This window comes from Panthera pardus, unplaced genomic scaffold (genome assembly GCF_024362965.1).
Source record: "Panthera pardus isolate Hobbes unplaced genomic scaffold, ASM2436296v1 HiC_scaffold_10, whole genome shotgun sequence".
NCBI classification, from domain to species: Eukaryota; Metazoa; Chordata; class Mammalia; order Carnivora; family Felidae; genus Panthera; species Panthera pardus.
Window position 1 is genome coordinate 61,227,480 of NW_026526655.1, and position 19,867 is coordinate 61,247,346.

Here is a 19,867-nt window from a genome sequence, read left to right on the forward strand (position 1 = left end):
TGTACCTAGACCCCTTAAACGCTGCACCTGCTGTAGCCTCACGCTCAGGCTTGAGGGTGCGATCTGGACACATAAATCAGGTCCAGCAGCAGAGGCTCCTTGGGTACTGTTCTCCAGACGAAGCTCCTGGCAATCTGAAGACCCATGAATCAAGAGACAAGCCATCTGCCAACCGCATCTAATACACAGTGGTGGGACACGCCCAGGATAAGCACTGTGCACACTGCTGTTCAAAAAAGAGAAAAATGGGAGGCATGCAGCCACCGCTCTGATACCACCGGGGAGCGCGGCGCCAGTTCAATTAGGCCTCAGTCCCACTTCCGGGACGTAGCTTTTGGCTCCGCCCTCCGCGCTCTCGGTTCCACCCTTGGAGCCTGTCCTTCTCCGCTGAAAGTAGCACGTTTGGGGCTAATAGTTGTTTAGGCGGCGCTCTGCCCTTAGGAGTCTGGGGACCGACGGCCTGAATGTCCCTCTCAGTCTAAGCCGACTGTAATTCTTTTAAAAAACATTGTAGGTGGGGCACCTGTGTGGCTCAGTCGGTTGAGCGTGGGACTTCGGCTCAGGTCACGATCTCACAGTTTGTGGGTTCGAGCCCCACATCAGGCTCTGTGCTGACCAATTGCTCAGAGCCTGGAGCCTGCTTCAGATTCTGTGTCTCCTTCTCTCTCTGCCCCTTCCCCCGCTCACGCTTTGTCTCACTCTGTTTCTCAAAAATAAATAAGTGTAAAAAAAATTTTTTTTTAAAAAGCTGTAGGCTTCTTATCAATCAGTAGATAACTAACAAAGACAAAAGCCACTTGCATAAGTGTCGCTTAGCCCTTCTGTACCTTAGATTCTCCAAAGCTGTTGTCTGGTAACACCCTTTCGGTTTGCATGCCTTGCATGCCTTTCGTCTGCTTGCAAAGGTCGATGAAGCAACGCCTGAAATCTTTGTGAGGTCTTGCCAGTTTTGTAGTCAACTGGTGGCTTTGCCTTTGAACTGTTTTCCAGGTAACACTCTGAATTTGATCTTCACCTGAAAGCCATTTCCTTTGCCATTTGGAGAGGCGGGGAAAGAGGAGCTGTTATTTATTTATTTATTTTAAATTTTTAATGTTTTATTTATTTTTGAGAGAGACAGAGACAGAGCTCAAACGGAGGAGAAGCAGAGAGGGAGAGAGGGAGACACAGACTCCGAAGCAGGCTCCAGCCTCTGAATCGTCAGCCAGAGCCTGCCGCGGGGCTTGAACCCATGAGCTGTGAGACTATGACCTGAACTGAAGTCGGAGGCTTAAACCACTAGGCCACGCAGGTGCCCCTGGAGCCGTGATTTTTGAATCCAGCAATTCCTGGCTCCTATACTATGGAACAGTTCTTTCTTTCTTTTTTTTTTTTTTTTTTTTTTTTTTTTTTTTTTTTCAACGTTTTTTATTTATTTTTGGGACAGAGAGAGACAGAGCATGAACGGGGGAGGGGCAGAGAGAGAGGGAGACACAGAATCGGAAACAGGCTCCAGGCTCCGAGCCATCAGCCCAGAGCCTGACGCGGGGCTCGAACTCACGGACCGCGAGATCGTGACCTGGCTGAAGTCGGCCGCTTAACCGACTGCGCCACCCAGGCGCCCCTGGAACAGTTCTTTCTTATCTCTCTTCCTTTGCCTCTTACTATAGTCAGTTAGAAAACCCAGGCAGCACTCGGTGCTCTCTCTGAAAGTCTCCTTTGGCCATGCAGTTAATTTGTGTAATTTCTATTTTCCATATAACCACAGATGACAGTGTTGCTGAACTTTCTACCACTATATGTCAGCTTCTGATAACATTTTCCTCACTTTCCTGTCAACCCTAACCAATGATGTCTCCAAAAACCGTGAAGCGTCCACTGACAGTTTCTTGAAGACCTTCCCAAATTCTGCCTTCTGACCAGTCCCGAAGTCATTGCCGCATGTTTTCAGTTTTATTACGTTAGCAAAATCGGTTCCAGTTGTTTGTCGCTGCCTAACCAACCACCCCAACACTTAATGGCTTAAAACAGTGACAACATCCACTTACTCATAATTTTGGAAGAACTCGGAGGAGACCGGTTATCTCTGCTGTGCCTAGTGTCAGCTGGGGTGGCTCAAAGAGTGGGGGCTAGAATAATCTGAAAACTCACTCACATGTCTGTTAGCTGATGTTGGTTGTCATCTGCAAGTTCATCCGGAACTGTTGGAAAACCTGTGCATGAGCTTTCCTTGTGGTGGCTTGGCTTTTTTACCAAATGGTGAAATGGTTGGCTTCCAAGGGCAATCATTACAAGGGAGACAGCCAGGGGAAATTTAGTCTCAGAAGTCACATGGTATTATTTCTGCCACATTCCATTCTTTAGACATGAGTCACCGAGTCTGGCCCATATTTAAGGGAGCAGAAATGAACTCCACCTTTCAATGGGAGGAGTGTCAAAAACTTCCAGAAACTGTATAAAACCACCAATAAAAAGGTATTCTTAGCTCCATTTTACAGATGTAGAAGCTGTAATTCAGAAACGGACTTGCTGAAGATCTTACAACTAGTAAGTGATAAGGCTCGGGACCATAAAATGTACTTCACGTATTTAATGACATAATATATAATGTACACCCATAAGGTATTATAATGCTACAACATTTTACTTAGGAAAGCCGCGATGTAGATGTGTGAAGGAGAGAGAGGCAAGAGCAGAAGTTTTCTAGCAAGTCTTTGCACATACAAAATACTCCAGTAATGCTAGAATATGTACAGAGCACCTGTCCATGCATGTAATAGCTACAAAAATCCTCAGATGGCACACTTCTGGATTCGAAAGACTAAATATTAGTATGATCTCAATTGAGCTTTCTTAACTTCTTAACACAAGTAAAAGAACCACGTAGTTATGAATCAAGGAACACTGTTGCATTTTTATATAATGAAAAATGAGTTCATTTCACTGTTAGTGTTCATTTAATGAATCAAACTGTCACAGTGGCCAGAAATATCTTCAATCCTGACCTCGGAGCATCTAACTAGGTTTGACTTTCCACTCTCTACTTTGATGTACAATGCACTTTTACCTTACCACCCCTGTATTTGGCTAAGACAACTGAGCACAGTGAAGTTTCTTTAAAATAACATGACATTGTTTCAACTAGTTTGCTTTCCATGACCTTGGGCTCTTAGGAGTCTTATAAAATGGGAATGTGTTTACCAACTTTTGCCCAAAGGAATTTCTGTTCTCATCGTTAAATTTCTGATTAGTGGTCAGTTTCCCTTATTTAATACCTCATATTTCTTTTTCTTACATGACTTTTATCTGTGTCTGTGACATCTGAGTGTCAGTACCTGTCCTTATGTGAACATTTTTCTTTTTAAAAAAAACTTTTTTAATGTTTTCATTTATTTTTGAGACAGAGAGAGACAGAGCATGAGCAGGGGAGGGGCAGAGAGAGACGGAAACACAGAATCCAAAGCAGGCTCCAGGCTCTGAGCTGTCAGCCCAGAGCCCCACGCGGGGCTCGAACTCACGGACTGTGAGATCATGACCTGAGCTGAAGTCAGACGCTTAACCGACTCAGCCACCCAGGCGCCCCTGAACATTTTTCAACTAGTTTTTTACTACCGGTGGGCCTTTGAATTTTCTGGGTAAGCATGTTGTTGTGCAATGCAGAAAAGCAATCAAATTATGATATACCAAAACCAAATGAAAATGCTATGTCTAGTAATGTATCTAAATATCTTCTGAGAAGTGTAAAAATTACTTTTCCTGATCCTATTATGTTCTTTATGGTCACGTTTATTCTGTGCAGTTTTTCTGGAACAAAGCACCAGTCTATTGATTTGGGCCCATGTTTCCTATATTTGTCAAATCCTATGATCTTACCATTATGTACGATATTAAATATTCAAGGACAAAGATGTTTGATTTAATCTCTCTCTCTTGCAATAATAGAAAACACAGGAACATTGTTTGGTTCAGATTGTTCTTGCCTGAAAAGAATAATGAATTGTACGTTGAGGGGAAATAAGGCATTTAGACTATTAGGCTTGGGAATTTAGTACAATGATCAATAATTTTCCCCATTGCTTTTTCTCAGGGGTTCTCCCTTTTGTCCCCTTCCTCCACATTGTGCTAAGCCAAGTGGATTACAATCTCTAACTCTTCGTTCAGTTTATTTCTTACCCCAGTCTGACTCTTTTGTCACCTTTAAAAAGCCCACACTAATTTTCTCCTCTTCCTGGAACTCTCAATACTTAGATTACAAAAGTTCTGCTCTACTCTTAAGGTCTGACAATTCTGGATAACTCTGTGCTGAAGCATGGCAATGGTGGTATAAGCTAAATTGAGGGCACGTCTATAAAATAACACAGATTCATAGCATTCTAGCATGAGCCTAGGGCAGTGCCTACAGATAATGCCTATGCACAGAGGAGCACCTCCATGAATCATTGGTGAGTGAAAAAGAAGGGCCTGTTTTTGCAGAAGATGGAGAGATCAAGTGGCTTGTCCAAGGTTACATTCCTGGACCATGACGGAGTTCTTACAAGAATCCAGATCTTTCTGTTCTATCCAGTTGAGAAGATTCGATACTGACCAGCTTCAGGTAATTTACATTACTTTTGAAAGCCTTGAGAATGTTGATGCTTCCAGATCTGAGGAGCATCAGTACTGCAGAACAAATGGGTCCTCAGGCCAGTCTGGTGTCTGACCAAGTTGGGCTCTTGGCAAATGCTTTGGTTCCTCTTTCCCGGTGTTGAGAAATTACTTATCTTGGTTTTAAAAATATTGCTTTTATTTCTTGTTAAATGAGACTAAACAAAGATTTGGATGATGTCAACTGGACAGATGGATTTCTGATAATACATATTTTTAAATATTTGTGATGTTTTTCTTAACATAGATGCAATACACGTTGATTGTAGGAAATACAGATAAAACAAAAATATATTTAAAAAAATTTTTTAATGTTTATTTATTTTTGAGAGAGAGAGAGAGAGAGAGAGAGAGAACAAGTGGGGGAGGGGCAGAGAGACAGAGACACAAAATCCAAAGCAGGTTCCAGGCTCTGAGCTGTCAGCACAGAGCCCAATGCGGGGTTTGAACTCATGAGCTGTAAGATCATGACCTGAGCCGAAGTTGGATGCTTAATTGACTGAGCCACCCAGGCACCCTAAAAAGAGAGATATTTAAAATATCCATTATCCTACACTGTCCCAGTGAGAACCATATAACCATATGTGTACATATATATATGTACACGTATAGATAGATAGGTAGATTATAGGGAGAGAGAGAGAGAGACATAATGCACATTAACATTTACAAATTGTCTTATGTAATATTTATTTTTCTTAATAATATTTTATGAACAGTTCTCCATATTGTTAAATACTTACCTATACAATAATTTATGGCCACATAGCTTTTTATAGTATGACATTGTATTTGTCCACTCTCTTTCTATCGTACATTGTTTCCAAAGATAAGAAATCTTTATTTTTTTAAAGTTTATTTATTTTGAGAGAGAGAGAGAGAAAGCACACACATGCGCATGAGTGGGGGAGGAGAGAGAGAAAGAGAGAGAGAGAGAGGGAGAGAGAGAATCCCATGCAGGCTCCACTCTATCAGGGCAGAGCCCAACATGGGGCTCAGTCCCACAAACTGTGAGATCGTGACCTGAGCTGAAATTAAGAGTTTAACTGAAGGAGCTACCCAGGTGCCCCAAGACAAGAAATCTTTAAAGATGATTTGCCATACCGATGATCACCACAGTAGTGATTCTCAGTCTCCTGTTGCACCTCACCTGCAGTCCAGTGCTCTGGATATAAGAGGGAATGAAAGAGAGAGCACAGCTGTGTGCATTGTGTTGCCTCTGGGAACCAGGATCCACCAGACCTCTGGGGGAAAATGGATCTTGAACATCTGACCTCAGCGCCCTTTTCCTAATCTGTGGAGGAAAAAAGATTTTCATAACCTGTAGATCTTGCGGGGTTTTCTTCTCAAAATCAATCAAATATTGGTACTTGGTAAGATCGGAGTCAGGGAATTGAATGGGAAGTGAGGAGAACAACTTTATAAATGTAATACCATTTTGCAGGGTAGAAATAGAATGTTTTAAAAATCTTTTTAATGAAACAAAGAAACATATCCAGCTTTGCATGCTGATTTAAACTGATAAACTACATGTTAGGGAGAGATGGGTGTGTGTGTGTGTGTGTGTGTGTGTGTGATAGAGAGAGAGAGAGAGAGGGAAGAGAGAGACTGGGCGTGGGAGTGGAAGGCCAGGGATAATTTTCCATCCATGGGGCCTGAATCATGATCACCACCCCAAACTTTTGCACATGCTTGAATTATACTTGTACTTTTGCTCCTTCTGGAGTGAGTAAAGTCACACTTAAAAGCTGTTACTTCTTCCCTTACCTCGGCCCTCTTTTGCTTTCCTTCCTCTATTTGAGTGTTCCAGGTGAGTTCACTGGGCCCAGAATCTTTCATAGTCTGCCCCCTAGCCAGAGACATGAGGGGAAAGAGGAGTTCTGATAGGAGAGAGAGGGAGCTGGGTCAAGCTGGGAGAGGCAAGGATGCTTTCACCTCTCTCCACTTTCCCCCAGCTGAGCCACAGTGGAAGGGGAAAGAACAGTGATAGAAGTACATGTAAAACATTTATATGGACTGGGCTCCAAGTTAAATTTCTACCATAACATTGACCAAAAGGAGGAAATGCTTATGTAAGATTCTGATCCTGAGGCTGAGCAGATGTCCTTCCAGTTGAAACAAAACCCATAGGACTCCACTCAGCCTAGAGATTTCCCAGGTATATACCAGTAGATATTGAACCAATCAAAGATGGCCAAATGTACTTAAAAGTCAATGAGAAAGCCTCCTCTGCTTCCAAAAAATCCACCCTAATGGGGCATTCTTCAATCACTCATAGACTTCCTCTTTTTACCCCGTAAACTTCATTCGTCCTTCACACATCCTCAGGTCTCTACCAGAAGGAAAGTGATGGTAGCTGACTCCCTAACTATAGTAAGATCTGAATAAGAAAACTTAGGTAATATCACATGTGTTGTCTTTTTTTAAAAAACAAAATATGCCTACCCTCTTATCCAGATTTGCAATATACATTAGCATATTGGGCTACCTCCAATAAGAGCAGAGATTGACAGACTGTGGGAACCAATACACCTCACTTATCCAGCATTCTTTCCACCCAAATTTGCCTGTCTTTATAATGGGTGGCCTTATGGGTTGTGTCTTCCTGGTGAATAAGGAGGGCTGTGTTCAGCTCATACTGTCTTCCTTTTTCTAGCTGCCTAAAGCTTAGCACTCCATAATTAGAAATTTATTCTCTGGGATCCAAGACTGTTCTCTATGCAGATTATCATGGAAGAAAGTCCACATCTCTGTAAGAAGAGATACGGACCCAAGGGCGGTATACAGCAAGAAGTCATCTTAGGTCTTCTCTAAGAGGGCTACCTAAAAAGGCAAAAGACCCTCTTAAAGTAGAAATGCCATAGATATCACCAGATTTCTAGGTGCTAGCTAAGGACAGAGTAAGTGCCTTGTGGACTGGAGATGAACTTTTTGCCCAACAGCCTCTGGATCTGCAGGCCTTTCCCAGTGTAGCAGTGGCCTCTCTGCCCCCACCATTTGAAAAGCTAACTAGCCTGTCTCTCCACCCTTTACGTTCTCCAGGTGGAGGCAGACACTAGTCCACTGTGGACACATATTAAGCTCTCCAAGTGGTTCCAAGAAAATTGCTTCATATTAGAGGTGCCCTCTCCAGTCTTCATCTTGCCATGCACATTAATATGAATGGCTTTTGATAAGAGCAAAATAGTAGGGTTAGGAAACTGAGAAACTGAGGAGTGAAAAGATTTTTTTTAAAAATGCCAGTGAGACAGGAAGGGAGATTTAATTCAGCTTAGGGCCAAACAACAACCCCTTCTGTCTGACCACAAAAGGGATAGCAGCTCTCACCAGTTCTGCTGCCCCATGCTTGTTTCTCTTATCCACCACTGACCATCTCTCTTGCTCTCATAGTCTGCTTATTTTGTTGATTAAACTTTCATAAACATTCAACATATATCTATCTGGCCCTACCGTAAGCCTGGGAGTACAAATCCCATCTCTCCAACACTTATAGAAATCAGGGAGGGAGAGATAATAAGCAATAGATACAGCGTGATAAAAAGAGCTAGTGGCAGGAGCAGGATTCTTTGAAGGCTCTGAGGAGAAATGCTTCAGTCAGACCAAGGGGTGGTGGGAGCAGGAGCAAAGAAGAAGAAACAGGAACCAGGGAGGGTTTTTCCTAAGTAGCGATTTCCTGCTAAAAGTAGGACCAATCTCTGTTCTAAAATAGCTTACAAGATGGTCAGGATCTGGTAAAACAGACCTAAATATCACCATGCCTTGTCTGCCCAGCTAAAGTCAACATTTCCTCTAAAACCCAGATCAGGTTTACCGGCTTTAAGAATAAGCAAACTAAATTCAGTGTGACCACAGCAGCTTGAATCTAAGGAGAGAACCCTGGAAAGAAGAGAGCTTCTATGCATAGACTTAAATTCTGCACAAAAACTCTACTCACATCTCTGGCTAACCCTGAGCTATACATAGCATAGGGCAGACTAAGTGACCGATCTAAGACTAAACGAACAGAGCAGAGATTTCAGCTGCTGCTTGCTTCAGTGTAAACAGAGTGTACAGATTGAGTCGTAACCAATGTAACTGCTTATTAAAACAAAAGTCAATTTTCTTTAGAGGAATATAACATAACCTGCAGACTCTTCAACCACACTCAATGTCCAGCATATAATAAAAATTGTTAGACGTACAAAGAAATAGCTAAATGTAGCCCATAGTCAAGAGAAAAGGGCAACCAATAGAAACTCATCTCAAAATGATCCAAATGAGGCAGACAGTGATATTAATAAACAAAGATTATAAGGCAGCTATTGTAACTATGCTCGGGGATATAAATGAAAATATGCATGTAATGAATGGACAATGAAATCCATACCAAGACACATCAGAATCAAACTTCCAAAAGAAAAAAGACAAAGACAAAATCTTGAAAGCACCAAGAGAAAAAACGCACCCTCCTTATAAAAGAAAAACAATTTTTAAAAAAATTTTTTAATGTTTTATTTATTTTTGAGACAGAGAGAGACAGAGCATGAACGGGGGAGGGTCAGAGAGAGAGGGAGACACAGAATCCGAAGCAGGCTCCAGGCTCTGAGCTGTCAGCACAGAGCCCGACGCAGGGCTCGAACCCACGGACCGTGAGATCATGACCAGAGCCGAAGTCGGATGCTTAACGGACTGAGCCACCCAGGCGCCCCAAGAAGAACAATTTAAATGATCACAGATTTCTTATTAGAAACTATGGAGCCCAAAAGGAACAGACAGCATTACATTTCTCAAGTGCTAAAAGAAAAACTATCAATCCATAATTCAATATTCACTGAAAATGTCTTTCAGAAATGAAGAGGAAATAAAATCATTCTCAGACGAAGGGAAACTTAAGAGACTTGTTGCCAGCACACTTACCCTAAAAGGATAGCTAAAGAAAGTTCTCTAAACCGGAAGGAATCTTGGAACATCAATCAGGAAGGAAGAACAATGAAGAGAGTAAATAGATGAGACAAATACAAATTTCCTCCTCAATGCGTTTCCTAAATTTTCTTTGATGGTTGAAACAAAAATTATAATACCGTTGGATGTGATTCTTAATAGGTAGAAGAAGTATTTAAGATAACTACATTATAAACGGGGAGGGTAAAAGGATGTAAATGGTATGGGGGGGAGAGGTGATGGGTGTGAATATAAAGGAGTAACATGAGAAAGATCTTTGTAGTGATGCAAGAGTTCTGTATCTTGGAGATGTCTGGCTGGCCCAGCAGTAGAGTAAGCAACTCTTAATCTCAGGGTCATGAATTCAGGCCCCACTTTGGGCATGGAGCCTACATTATTATTAAAAAAAAATTTTTTTTTTATGTTTCTTTATTTTTTAGAGAGAGGGAGACAGAGTGGGAGCAGGTGAGGGGCAGAGAGAGAGAGGGAGACACAGAATCGAAGCAGGCTCCAGGCTCTAAGCTGTCAGCATGGAGCCCAATGCGGGGCTCAAACCCACAAACTGTGAGATCATGACCTGAGCCGAAGTCAGACACTTAACCGACTGAGCCACACAGGCGCCCCATGGAGCCTACTTTAAAATAAATAAATAAATAAATAAATAAAGTAAAAAAAAAGTTCCGTATATTGACTGTGGTAGTGGTCACAAGTCTACACATGGTAAACTATCATAGAACTATATACACACATTGTACCAATATCAATTTTTAAAAAAATTTTTTTAATGTTTATTTATTTTTGAGACAGAGAGAGACAGAGCATGAACGGGGGAGGGTCAGAGAGAGGGAGACACAGAATCTGAAACAGGCTCTAGGCTCTGAGCTGTCAGCACAGAGCCCGATGCGGGGCTCGAACTCACAGACCGCGAGATCATGACCTGAGCCGAAGTCAGCCGCTTAACCGACTGAGCCACCCAGGCGCCCCTACCAATATCAATTTTTATATCGTGTTATTCTTATGTAAGATATAACCATTGGCATGCAAACTGGATCAGGAAGATACAAGACACCTTTGTACTATCTTTGCAACTTCTTGTGAATCTATAATTCTTTCAAAATAAAAAGTTCTTTTAAAAGTAAAGAAGAGGGAATATATAATATCTATACAAATGTAAAATAACTTGAGTTTTCATTTGCTTAAAAATGTATACAGTTTTTAAACACTAACAGAACCTCAATGACCTGGGAACAGTATCAAAAACGCAAACACATTATAAGTGGAATTCTAAAATGAGAAGAGAGAATGGGGCAGTAAAATATTTGAAAACATAATAGCTAAAAATGTCCCAAATTTGATAAAAGACATCAGTTTATAGATTCAAGAAATTCAATAAACTCAAAGCATGATTGAAAAAAAAAAAAAAAAAAAGCCTAGGGGAGCCTGGGTGGCTCAGTTGGTTAAACTTCTGATTTCAGCTCAGGTCATGATCTCACAGTTCATGAGTTCAAGCCCCGCATTGAGCTCTGTGCTGACAGCTCAGAGCCTGGAGGCTTCGGATTCTGTGTCTCCCTCTCATTCTGCCCCTTCCCCATTCACACTCTGTCTCTCAAAAATAAATAAACATAAAAAAATGTTTTAAATAAAAAAATAAAAAATTAAAAAATTAAAATTAAAAAAAAAATGGCTTACACCCAGATATATCACAACTATTAAACTGCTGAAAACCAGAAATGAAGAGAAAATCTTGAAAGCAGCCAGGAACAAAAGACACATTATATACACGGGAACAATAACACAAAGGGCTACTGTTTAAACATCATAAATTACTGAGGCCAGAACACAGTAGAAGGACATCTTTAGAGTGCTGAAACAAAATGTCTGCCAACCCAGAATTTTATATCTACTAACTAAATTCTTCAAAAACAAAAATTATATGGATATTTTCAGAAAAATGAAAACAAGAAGACTTTATCATCAGCAGACCTGCACAAAAGAAACACTAAGGGAAGTTCTCCAGCAGGAGGGTAAAGGATGCCAGTTGGAAACGGAGACTTCAGGAGGGTGATGAACACTGGAAATGATAAATATGTGGATAACTTTTAGAAGGCTATTTTTTAAAATTTCTTCATTTCTTTCTTTCCCTTTTTTATTGTTTTGGTAAGAAGACTTTCTAAATTTGAAATATAGCCTGAGCAACATGGATACAGTACTTCTTTATTTCTTTAAATTACATACGATTATATAAAGCAAAACTTTTAACTCTGTTATTGGTTTATAATATATGTAGCTGTAACACACATGACAAGAGTACAAAATTGGTTCAACGTTCATAAACCAGTGTATTTCACCGTTATATTAACAGACCTAAGGAGAAAAACAATATGATTATTTCAGTAGATGCAGACAAACCTTTTGACAGAATTTAACCAATTCATGGCTTTAAAAAGAATTCTGCAAATGAAAATTTTCAACCTGATGAAAGGACCTATGACATACTTAATGATAAAATATTGAATGCTTTCCCTCTATGATAGTGAACAAACTAAGAATGTCTACCCATGCCAATTTACTGATGTTTGTAACATTTGGAAATGTATAAAAATTTAAGATGGGGTATTTGATGAAGAAAGGGATGAATAAATAGAAATGGGATAAAGCAAACATGGCAAATTGCTAATTATAGACTCTAGGTGGTGGGTACCTATATGTTCACTCTATAATTCTTTCAGCTTTTCTGTATGCTTGAAAATACTCATAAGTTATTGGAGAAAGTTATTGGTGCAAAGTCCCACCTTAAAAAAAAAAAACTGTTTAACTTTGTTTAATTCTGTGTTTCCCAAACTTCTTTTTTCAGCAAAACAAACAAAATCCTTAAGGAAAATGTAATACACCCTACAGAACACATTCTGGAAAATACTTCCTATTTGGATTTAGTCTACACCCAATTAAGTTTTTAAAATAAGAGTAGTGTATCACATCCATTGTTGCATAACAACCCCCCTCCTCCAAACACAGTGGCTTAAATAAGGCTTATCTATTATTTCTCATGATTCTGTGAGTTGACCGGAGTTCAGCCGGGTAGTTCTGCTGATCTCATTTGGAATCTCATGCATGTGAGCTCATCTGGGGCTGGAACACCTAAGATGACTTCTTATTCTCTAGGGTCTCTCTTTGGGTGGCCTTTAGGTGGCCTAGTCCAGACTCCCTCAACAGCATACTGGATGGGTTCCAATGGGAGGAAATAGAATGTGAGTTCTCTTAAGGCGTGGGCTCAGATTCTCAGAATGTTGCTTCTACATTCCATTGGTTAAAGGAAGCCAAAAGGCCAGCCCAGATTCAAGGGAAGAGGAAATAAACTTATCTCCCGGTATAAGGAGCAGTGTGTGTGTATATGAGGAGAAGAGGAACTGATGTGGTCATCTTTGGATATTATCTATCACGGTGGCATACCAAAATTTCCACGCTGCCTTATTAAAGACACTTAAAATTTATAAGGGAATAGATGGTTGTTTACATTACAGTTTCAGTCTTTGTTTTCTGGATTACAGAGTTTTGTTAGGTAGCAATTTTGAAGTTCACTGGAGTATTGGTTTGAGGGTATAGTGAAAATCATTCTAAATTTAAGAGTCAGAAGACCTATGTGTATATCCTGACTACTGCTCAGCAGCGGGGTGACTTGGGCAAACACCTAACCTTTCTGAACCTAAGTTTCCTTGTTCGTAAAACAGGATTAATGGTATTTAACTCACTGAATTTTATTTAGTGCCAAAAAAGAGACTGAGATCTCCCATGATTCTGAGAAGCAGTCTCCAAGGGAACTGGAACTGAATCCATAGCAACCTTGAGGAACACTCAGCAGCATTTCATGGATCTTCACTCTAGTACCTGCCATTAATTTGAGTTGGCCACCCTCTCCAAGACTACTCCACTGCCCACTTGTGTTTCCTATTATGACCTGCCAATCCTTCCTCTCTATCATCAGTATTTTCTCTTCACCACATAGTTCTTGATTTCTTATCATTTTAGCCTGTCATGAACTCTCACGGCCCCACCTAATGGTCTAGACCAGGGATTGGCAAACTTTGGCCTGTGGGACAAATGTGGGCTGCCACTGTTTTTTGTAAATAAAGTTTTATTGGAACATAGTCATACTCCTTCCTCCATTTACTATCGTCTGTGGTCTCTTTTGACTACAATGGCATTAGTTGAGTATTTGCCACAGAAACCATGCGGTCCACTAAACCTATTTGGCTCTTTATAGACAATTTCCTGATCTCTGGTCTAGATTTCCTCATGGCTCCTGTAACCAGGCATTCATTTAACTTCTGTTCTGACTTATTCTTGAAGTACTTCCCAATTCAAATTCTTGGAAAGGAGAGAGCCCAAATCCTCTGAAGTCCTCATTCCTCAATCTGAAAGGAAATGAAAGAGGATATTTTCATTTCATACCAGGCTACTTCATAGTATGTTGGTGAGCTGTGAAAAGTCTACATATGGGTGATGTGTTTTCTCCCACTAGCATCCAGTTAGCTGTGGCTGAGGAAATGCGGGTGGTCAAAAAAACACAGCTATGTTCGTAAGGCTGGGCATGGCGGACAATGTAAATGTCCAGTACAACCGCAAATTAAATTAAATGAGCTAATATATGTAAAATTACGTGTTAATGTATTTGAGCCATATAGTCATAAAGTATCAAAAGTACTTGCCAATTAAAATAAATTTAAAATAATATACAGTTCTCTGAAAATAAGAACACAAAATATGATGGAACATAAAAATTCAATTCACATGCAATATTATAGCTCTATTGCATATTGTATATATAATATTAACGATGTTATTATAGCTAGACAATTTCTCAGGAGGCAAAAAAAGGCTAAATGAGTGATTAAGATGGGAGGAGTACTGATTACTCAGATGCGACTAGTCGACAATTCATCCATAATGAGTTATATACTTTCTCAAGGACAAGTTCCTGTAAACAGAGTTCTGTAATAACCAACTCTTTTAATAGGCTCTCCTTCCATGCTTTTCCCACTTACACTGTGTCTGCTTTGGTTGCCTACACCAATGGCTCCCTTCTGCACTACAAGGATGGCTCCAGTTCAGATCCTGCACGGAGGAGGATACCCTGGCAGTTTTGAAACAATCCTCTGATCCTTCCAGCAATGGAAATGGTGTGGTACTCTGACAGCATTTTTAATAAAGAAACTTAAAAAATTTTTTTCCACGAAACAAACAACCATAGAACAGAAACTTTCAGAACAATGCCTACACCATCCAGCCTGGACAAATGGATAACACACAAATCGCTTCCAAAATAACTTTTATTACTATATAAAAACAAGTCAAGAAAAAATAGATGCATCTTTTTTCTACAAAATTATAAAATATTCAGGCTATTTAATATTTTTCCATAAGAAGGCAAATTTAAACATAGTAATCTTTTCCACTTAAAAATGTTCAGGCATCTTCTAAGGGATAAAGAATAATAGTTTTCTTTTTTTCTATACTTTCCTATGTGCACCTCTAAGACATAGCAGTTAACAGTTTTCTGTCAGAGTTATCACAAGAAGGACATAACAGGATAAAAATTCTATCATATTGCAATAAAATTAGCATAACACTTTACTTCTTTCTCTGAGGTTTTAGATCTGGCGTTGTGGTCAATCGGTATTGCACTGCAATTTTCAACTCAGCGGGGAAAAGAGCCTAATTAAAAACAAGACATTCTCTTTCTTTTGTCCTTTAGAAAATAGGAACCACTTGTCAGTATCCCTTAAAAAGTGCAATTGCTTCTTTGTCATTTGATTGTAAGGTCTGAGATGCTGTTTCTAACCAGCACGGCTTAAATGAAACCACACAAGGAATGGAAAGGAAAGTATTCTGGAGGGTGAAATCAATCTGACACAAGAAGCACAGAAAGCTGTATGTATCTGAGAACATTAATTCAAAAAGTATATTCATTTGAGTTTCTCAATAAAACCCACCCAGAGAAAAGGCTTTAGTGTTGATTTAGATGAGTGCTAAAATAAAAGCTTTTTTTTTTTTTTTCTTTCTGAAATTAGATTATGGGGTAAGCCAAGCCAGACTATCTCTGCAGATGATATAAGCTATAATTATTTGGGAAGATTTCAATCACTGTTTTGGAAATGATACCTAAGGCTTTCTTCTCCCCTTTTCTTTTTGTGGACTCTTTAATGAGATATTTTGGGGAGAGATGGCTTTAGGTAGGAAATACCAGCTTTTGAAAGATAAAGGTACAATTACCATTAGAATAAAAATCCCATTAAAAGAAGAGTCTCAGAAAGGTTTTCTAGATGTATTTTACTATGCATTGTTTTCATAAAGGTTGAGAAAGAAAGAAGTTCTTATAATATCTGTAAGATTGCCCTCGCATTAGCCCATGAGAGAGAAAATAAAGGGCTGAGATGATGTGTGCTCAAAGACTTTGCAATGGAATAGAATATTCTCATGCCAAATCCATAGTTAACTTTTCACCAGTAACCTCTTCCTTGGCCTACATAAAATGGAACAGCAGCTTCGGTCATTGGGACTATCGCCTTCCCCTAAAACACTCCTGGAATTTGGGGCACCTCCTTGTAATGAAACATCCATTTATCGAAAATATGTTTGTGTGTGACAACGCAATTACTCTTCCACGTAACACCAAAATTTGTAGCGTGCTCTGTCCATATTGAATTTGACTGTGCTCACAGCGAGCCAGGCATTAGGCTGGGTACTGGGGATACTTAAGACACCATTACCAATTTTGGAAGGAGAATTAAATAGGAAGAAAACAGTGTTTTGGCAAGGGAATCTTGAATGGTTAGGCATGAAGCTTAAGGAACTTGATGGAGAGAAGCTCATATTCAGTCTATGGAGGTAATTACCACTTAAATTAAAAGGAACTTTATGAAGCACCAAAAAAGTTAAGTGTGTTTGGTGTAGGGGTGTCTGCGTGGCTCAGTTGGTTAAGTGTCTGACCCTTGATCTCAGCTCAGGTCTTGATCTCAGGGTTGTGAGTTCAAGCCCCACACTGGGCTCCACGAAATGGGCAGGGAGCCTACTTAAAAAAAAAAAAAAGTGTATTTGGTATAAACTGTAGGGTTTCCACCCACATCAAAATGCCCCACTTTAAAACTGCAGGGAAACCAAAAATCAATCCCAAAATGAAAAGCATCCTTTCAGCAAAGGCACTACTCTAGGTCTTAATTCAAGTCAGCTAGAGTCAAGACAGAGATCTCCATGCATGAAAGATGTCACCTCTGACTCTCTAAACTCACTACCAAGAACTCAAAGCTCTAACTATCACCTAAAATTCCACCAAAATCAGGAAGGACCTTAGCTCTTGCCACCGGGAAGGGCAGACCACGAGGTGAGTCTCTCCTATCCCCAAACCCAAAGCTATACAGCAGCTAAGATCCTGAAGAAAAAAACTTGTAATTGATTCATCTTGAAAGTTACATATATTCTTGCCCAAATCTTTCTTTGTCACCAAGACACAATTTTAAGATCAAAGAGGCATTGAGGTAGGCCATGGCTTGTTGGCTGCATCAGGGTGCCATGATCTATTTCCAGGTATGGGTGGGCCTCTTTCCTTGGTTATTTGAGGAATCTGCCTTGGACAAGAGAGCCAGAAGTTAAACTTTAACAAGTCCACTGCACTCCAGCAGTGTACAAACTAGTATATAATAGAAGATACAGCATAGAGAAGTGGTTAGGGTCATGGACGAAGGAGTCAGATGGCCAAGTGACGAATCTCAGTTCTACCTTTGATGAGCTGTGTGACCTTGGGGCAAGTCACTAGCCATTCTGAGCTTCAGACCTCCCATCTGTAAAATGGAGATAATAATAGTACCTACCGAGAAAAGTTTAAGGATTGAACAAGTCAATATTTATAAAGTGCTTAGAATAGTGTCTGGCAGATAGTATGTGCCACGTAAGTACTTTCTAAAATGAAAAAGGAAAGTTGGGAAAAAATGCTCTTTGAGGTTTGTAGAGCAGTTTATGCTACGTAAGCTTTCAGGGATATTCCGTTCTAATTTGGTTTGGAATCTGGGGTTATAAAATACGCCAAACCCCAGGGAGAGCTTTGGGATGAAGTGGAATTTTAGAAAAACTTCTAGGTCTGACGAGAGAAGACCTCTTTAGCTACATTTGGTTCAGTCATTGCCTCAAAATGCTCTAATATAACCCTGGTCTCTAGGGCCAGTCTGAGCTCAAACTAGTTGGGGAGAGAGCGCTGAGAAAAGGGAACCAGTTAGTTTCCTAAATTTTTTTCTGTACTCTGCTCACATTATCTGTGTAGCATAAACCCTGCCCCAGATCTAATTCTAAAGTGTTAGAACTGGACTCCCAGAATTAACAGGAAATGACAAAAGGCCAGAGATGCCACCAGCTGATGAAATTTACCAACCGAGGGACACATTTTTATTTTTTGTTTGTTTGTTTGTTTCTGAGAGACCCATTTTGATCGACTGTTTTATGCAAGGCACTGTGCTAAATGTTTTGGTCCTCAACAAGAAAGAGGTAACATAACCACAATTTATATCTGCTATTATTTACACGATCATCTCCTTTCCAATTCAGGTAAGTTCATAGGCCTCAATCAATACAAACTCTTCCAAGGAATCCTACTTTATGATTAAAATAAATATTGACTCTGTGGCCCAATCACCTTGGGGCTAGAGAGAAGAAGCGATAAACTGTAGAGCTAGTTTGTAAAAGTGAAGTGATATGGCCACATCTCTACAACCCTTTACATGGTGGATCTCTGACCAGCCTCGTCAACGATGAAGTTTCTTTTCCTTGCTGCCACTTCATTGTTTAATTCTGAATCTGATTTGTCCACGTTGCTAAAGTTTATTGCTGAGCCTTCCACTCCCTCTTGAGCACCTCCATTTGGCTGAAGAAAGATCGAATTTGGTTCCTTAGGACGCTGCCATTGTGGTCTGGTGACTATCCAAAAAATGAGGGCCCCAAATACCACAATCAGAAGGCCCAGGGTATTTGTGAAAACACCTTCTGGTGGAGATGTACTGTACCCAGAACTAGTCCTACAAGAAAGAGAGAGTATGTCCAATTACAAATAGGGTGACGCAGCAGCGTGTCAAACAGTCTTGAATTTAAAAAAATACCCACTGGTAGAGCTTCTATGTAAATTCCCTTAAAGTTTGATATTAAAGAGAAATTTAAGTTATGCTAAAATAACTCAATGAAATAGTATGACGTTAAAAATTATAAGTATGAAAATAATGTAGCACCTGGAACACCAGTAGCACTTAAAAATTGAAAAACGGACGATACAAAATGTATATACACTATAATTACAATTAATATAAAGATATGCACATCAAAAAGATTAAGAGGGCACGTGTAACCTCAATAGTTGTAAGAGTGGTACAGTTTTTTGAACTTTTTGGTCCTTCTTCCAAGCATTATTAATGCTATACTACATGTATAATACATTTGTTAAAAATAAATTTTTAAATTGTCTATTTTTAATATTAAAAATTTTGTTACATTTTCCCCCAATGGGTAAGTATTTAACATTTTATAGCTTAAATATTACAATTAGGAAAACTATATAACTTACAGGGCAAAGAACAATTTCTCAGTCACTCCCATAAGTACCGCTGCGATCACTGTTCCAAAGATGAGCAGTCCGGAGTAAACATGTATGGGCATGACAAGTGCTCGGAGAGAAAGTGGAGCCCAAGGAAGCAGAAAGATGAAAACACCTAGGAGAAGCTAAACATCAACAAGTACAAAGGTTATCATTTAATTTTAAGAGTCAACCAATTTTAAAAGTATTATTATAAAAGCAATTGTACGCAAAATGAGAAAACCTTCATACAGAACCAAGGGCATAAGATGAAAATTTCCCCCACTCCAGTTCCACTACTCAAAGGCAACACCTATTATCACTTTCTCAAGTATCCTTCCAGAAAATTTGTATGCCTATGCAAGCATGTGTGTGTGTGTGTGTGTGTGTGTGTGTGTGTGGAGAGAGAGAAAGAGAATTTTTAAAGTATAAATGGTATCTTACTATACGTATTTGTTCTGCATCTGCATATTGCTTTTTTTCCCTTAATAATATATCTTGGAGATGGGGCACTTGGGTGGCTCAGTCGGTTAAGCGTCCGACTTCAGCTCAGGTCATGATCTCACAGTTTGTGAATTCAAGCCCTGCATTGGGCTCTGTGCTGACAGCTCAGAGCCTGGAGCCTGCCTCGATTCTGTCTCCCTATCTCTCTCTCTCTGCCCCTCCCCTGCATGTGCTCTGTCTCAAAAATAAATAAACATTTAAAAATTTTTAATA

At 39.8% G+C, this 19,867-nt stretch overlaps 1 protein-coding gene and 1 long non-coding RNA gene across 3 annotated transcripts in view; both read right to left on the reverse strand.

Annotated features, from left to right (window-relative positions):
* Positions 1-2,253, reverse strand: part of LOC109272916 (uncharacterized) — an 85,780-nt gene extending 83,527 nt beyond the window's left edge. Inside the window, exon 1 of one of the 2 annotated variants that reach the window (XR_008424099.1) lies at positions 2,135-2,253. This is a non-coding gene — a long non-coding RNA (uncharacterized LOC109272916). Of the gene's footprint in view, positions 1-27; positions 302-2,134 lie in introns of those variants that run through there. The other variant, XR_008424098.1, reaches the window with a different exon arrangement.
* A 12,599-nt stretch (positions 2,254-14,852) lies between these two features.
* Positions 14,853-19,867, reverse strand: part of LOC109272909 (plasma membrane ascorbate-dependent reductase CYBRD1) — a 34,838-nt gene continuing 29,823 nt past the window's right edge. The window contains exons 3-4 of the mRNA XM_019459447.2: positions 19,142-19,296; positions 14,853-18,602 (exon numbers count right to left, since the gene is read on the reverse strand). Of these exons, the coding sequence (XP_019314992.1) occupies positions 18,305-18,602; positions 19,142-19,296 (453 nt within the window). The 3' untranslated portion in view covers positions 14,853-18,304. The remainder of the gene's footprint in view (positions 18,603-19,141; positions 19,297-19,867) is intronic.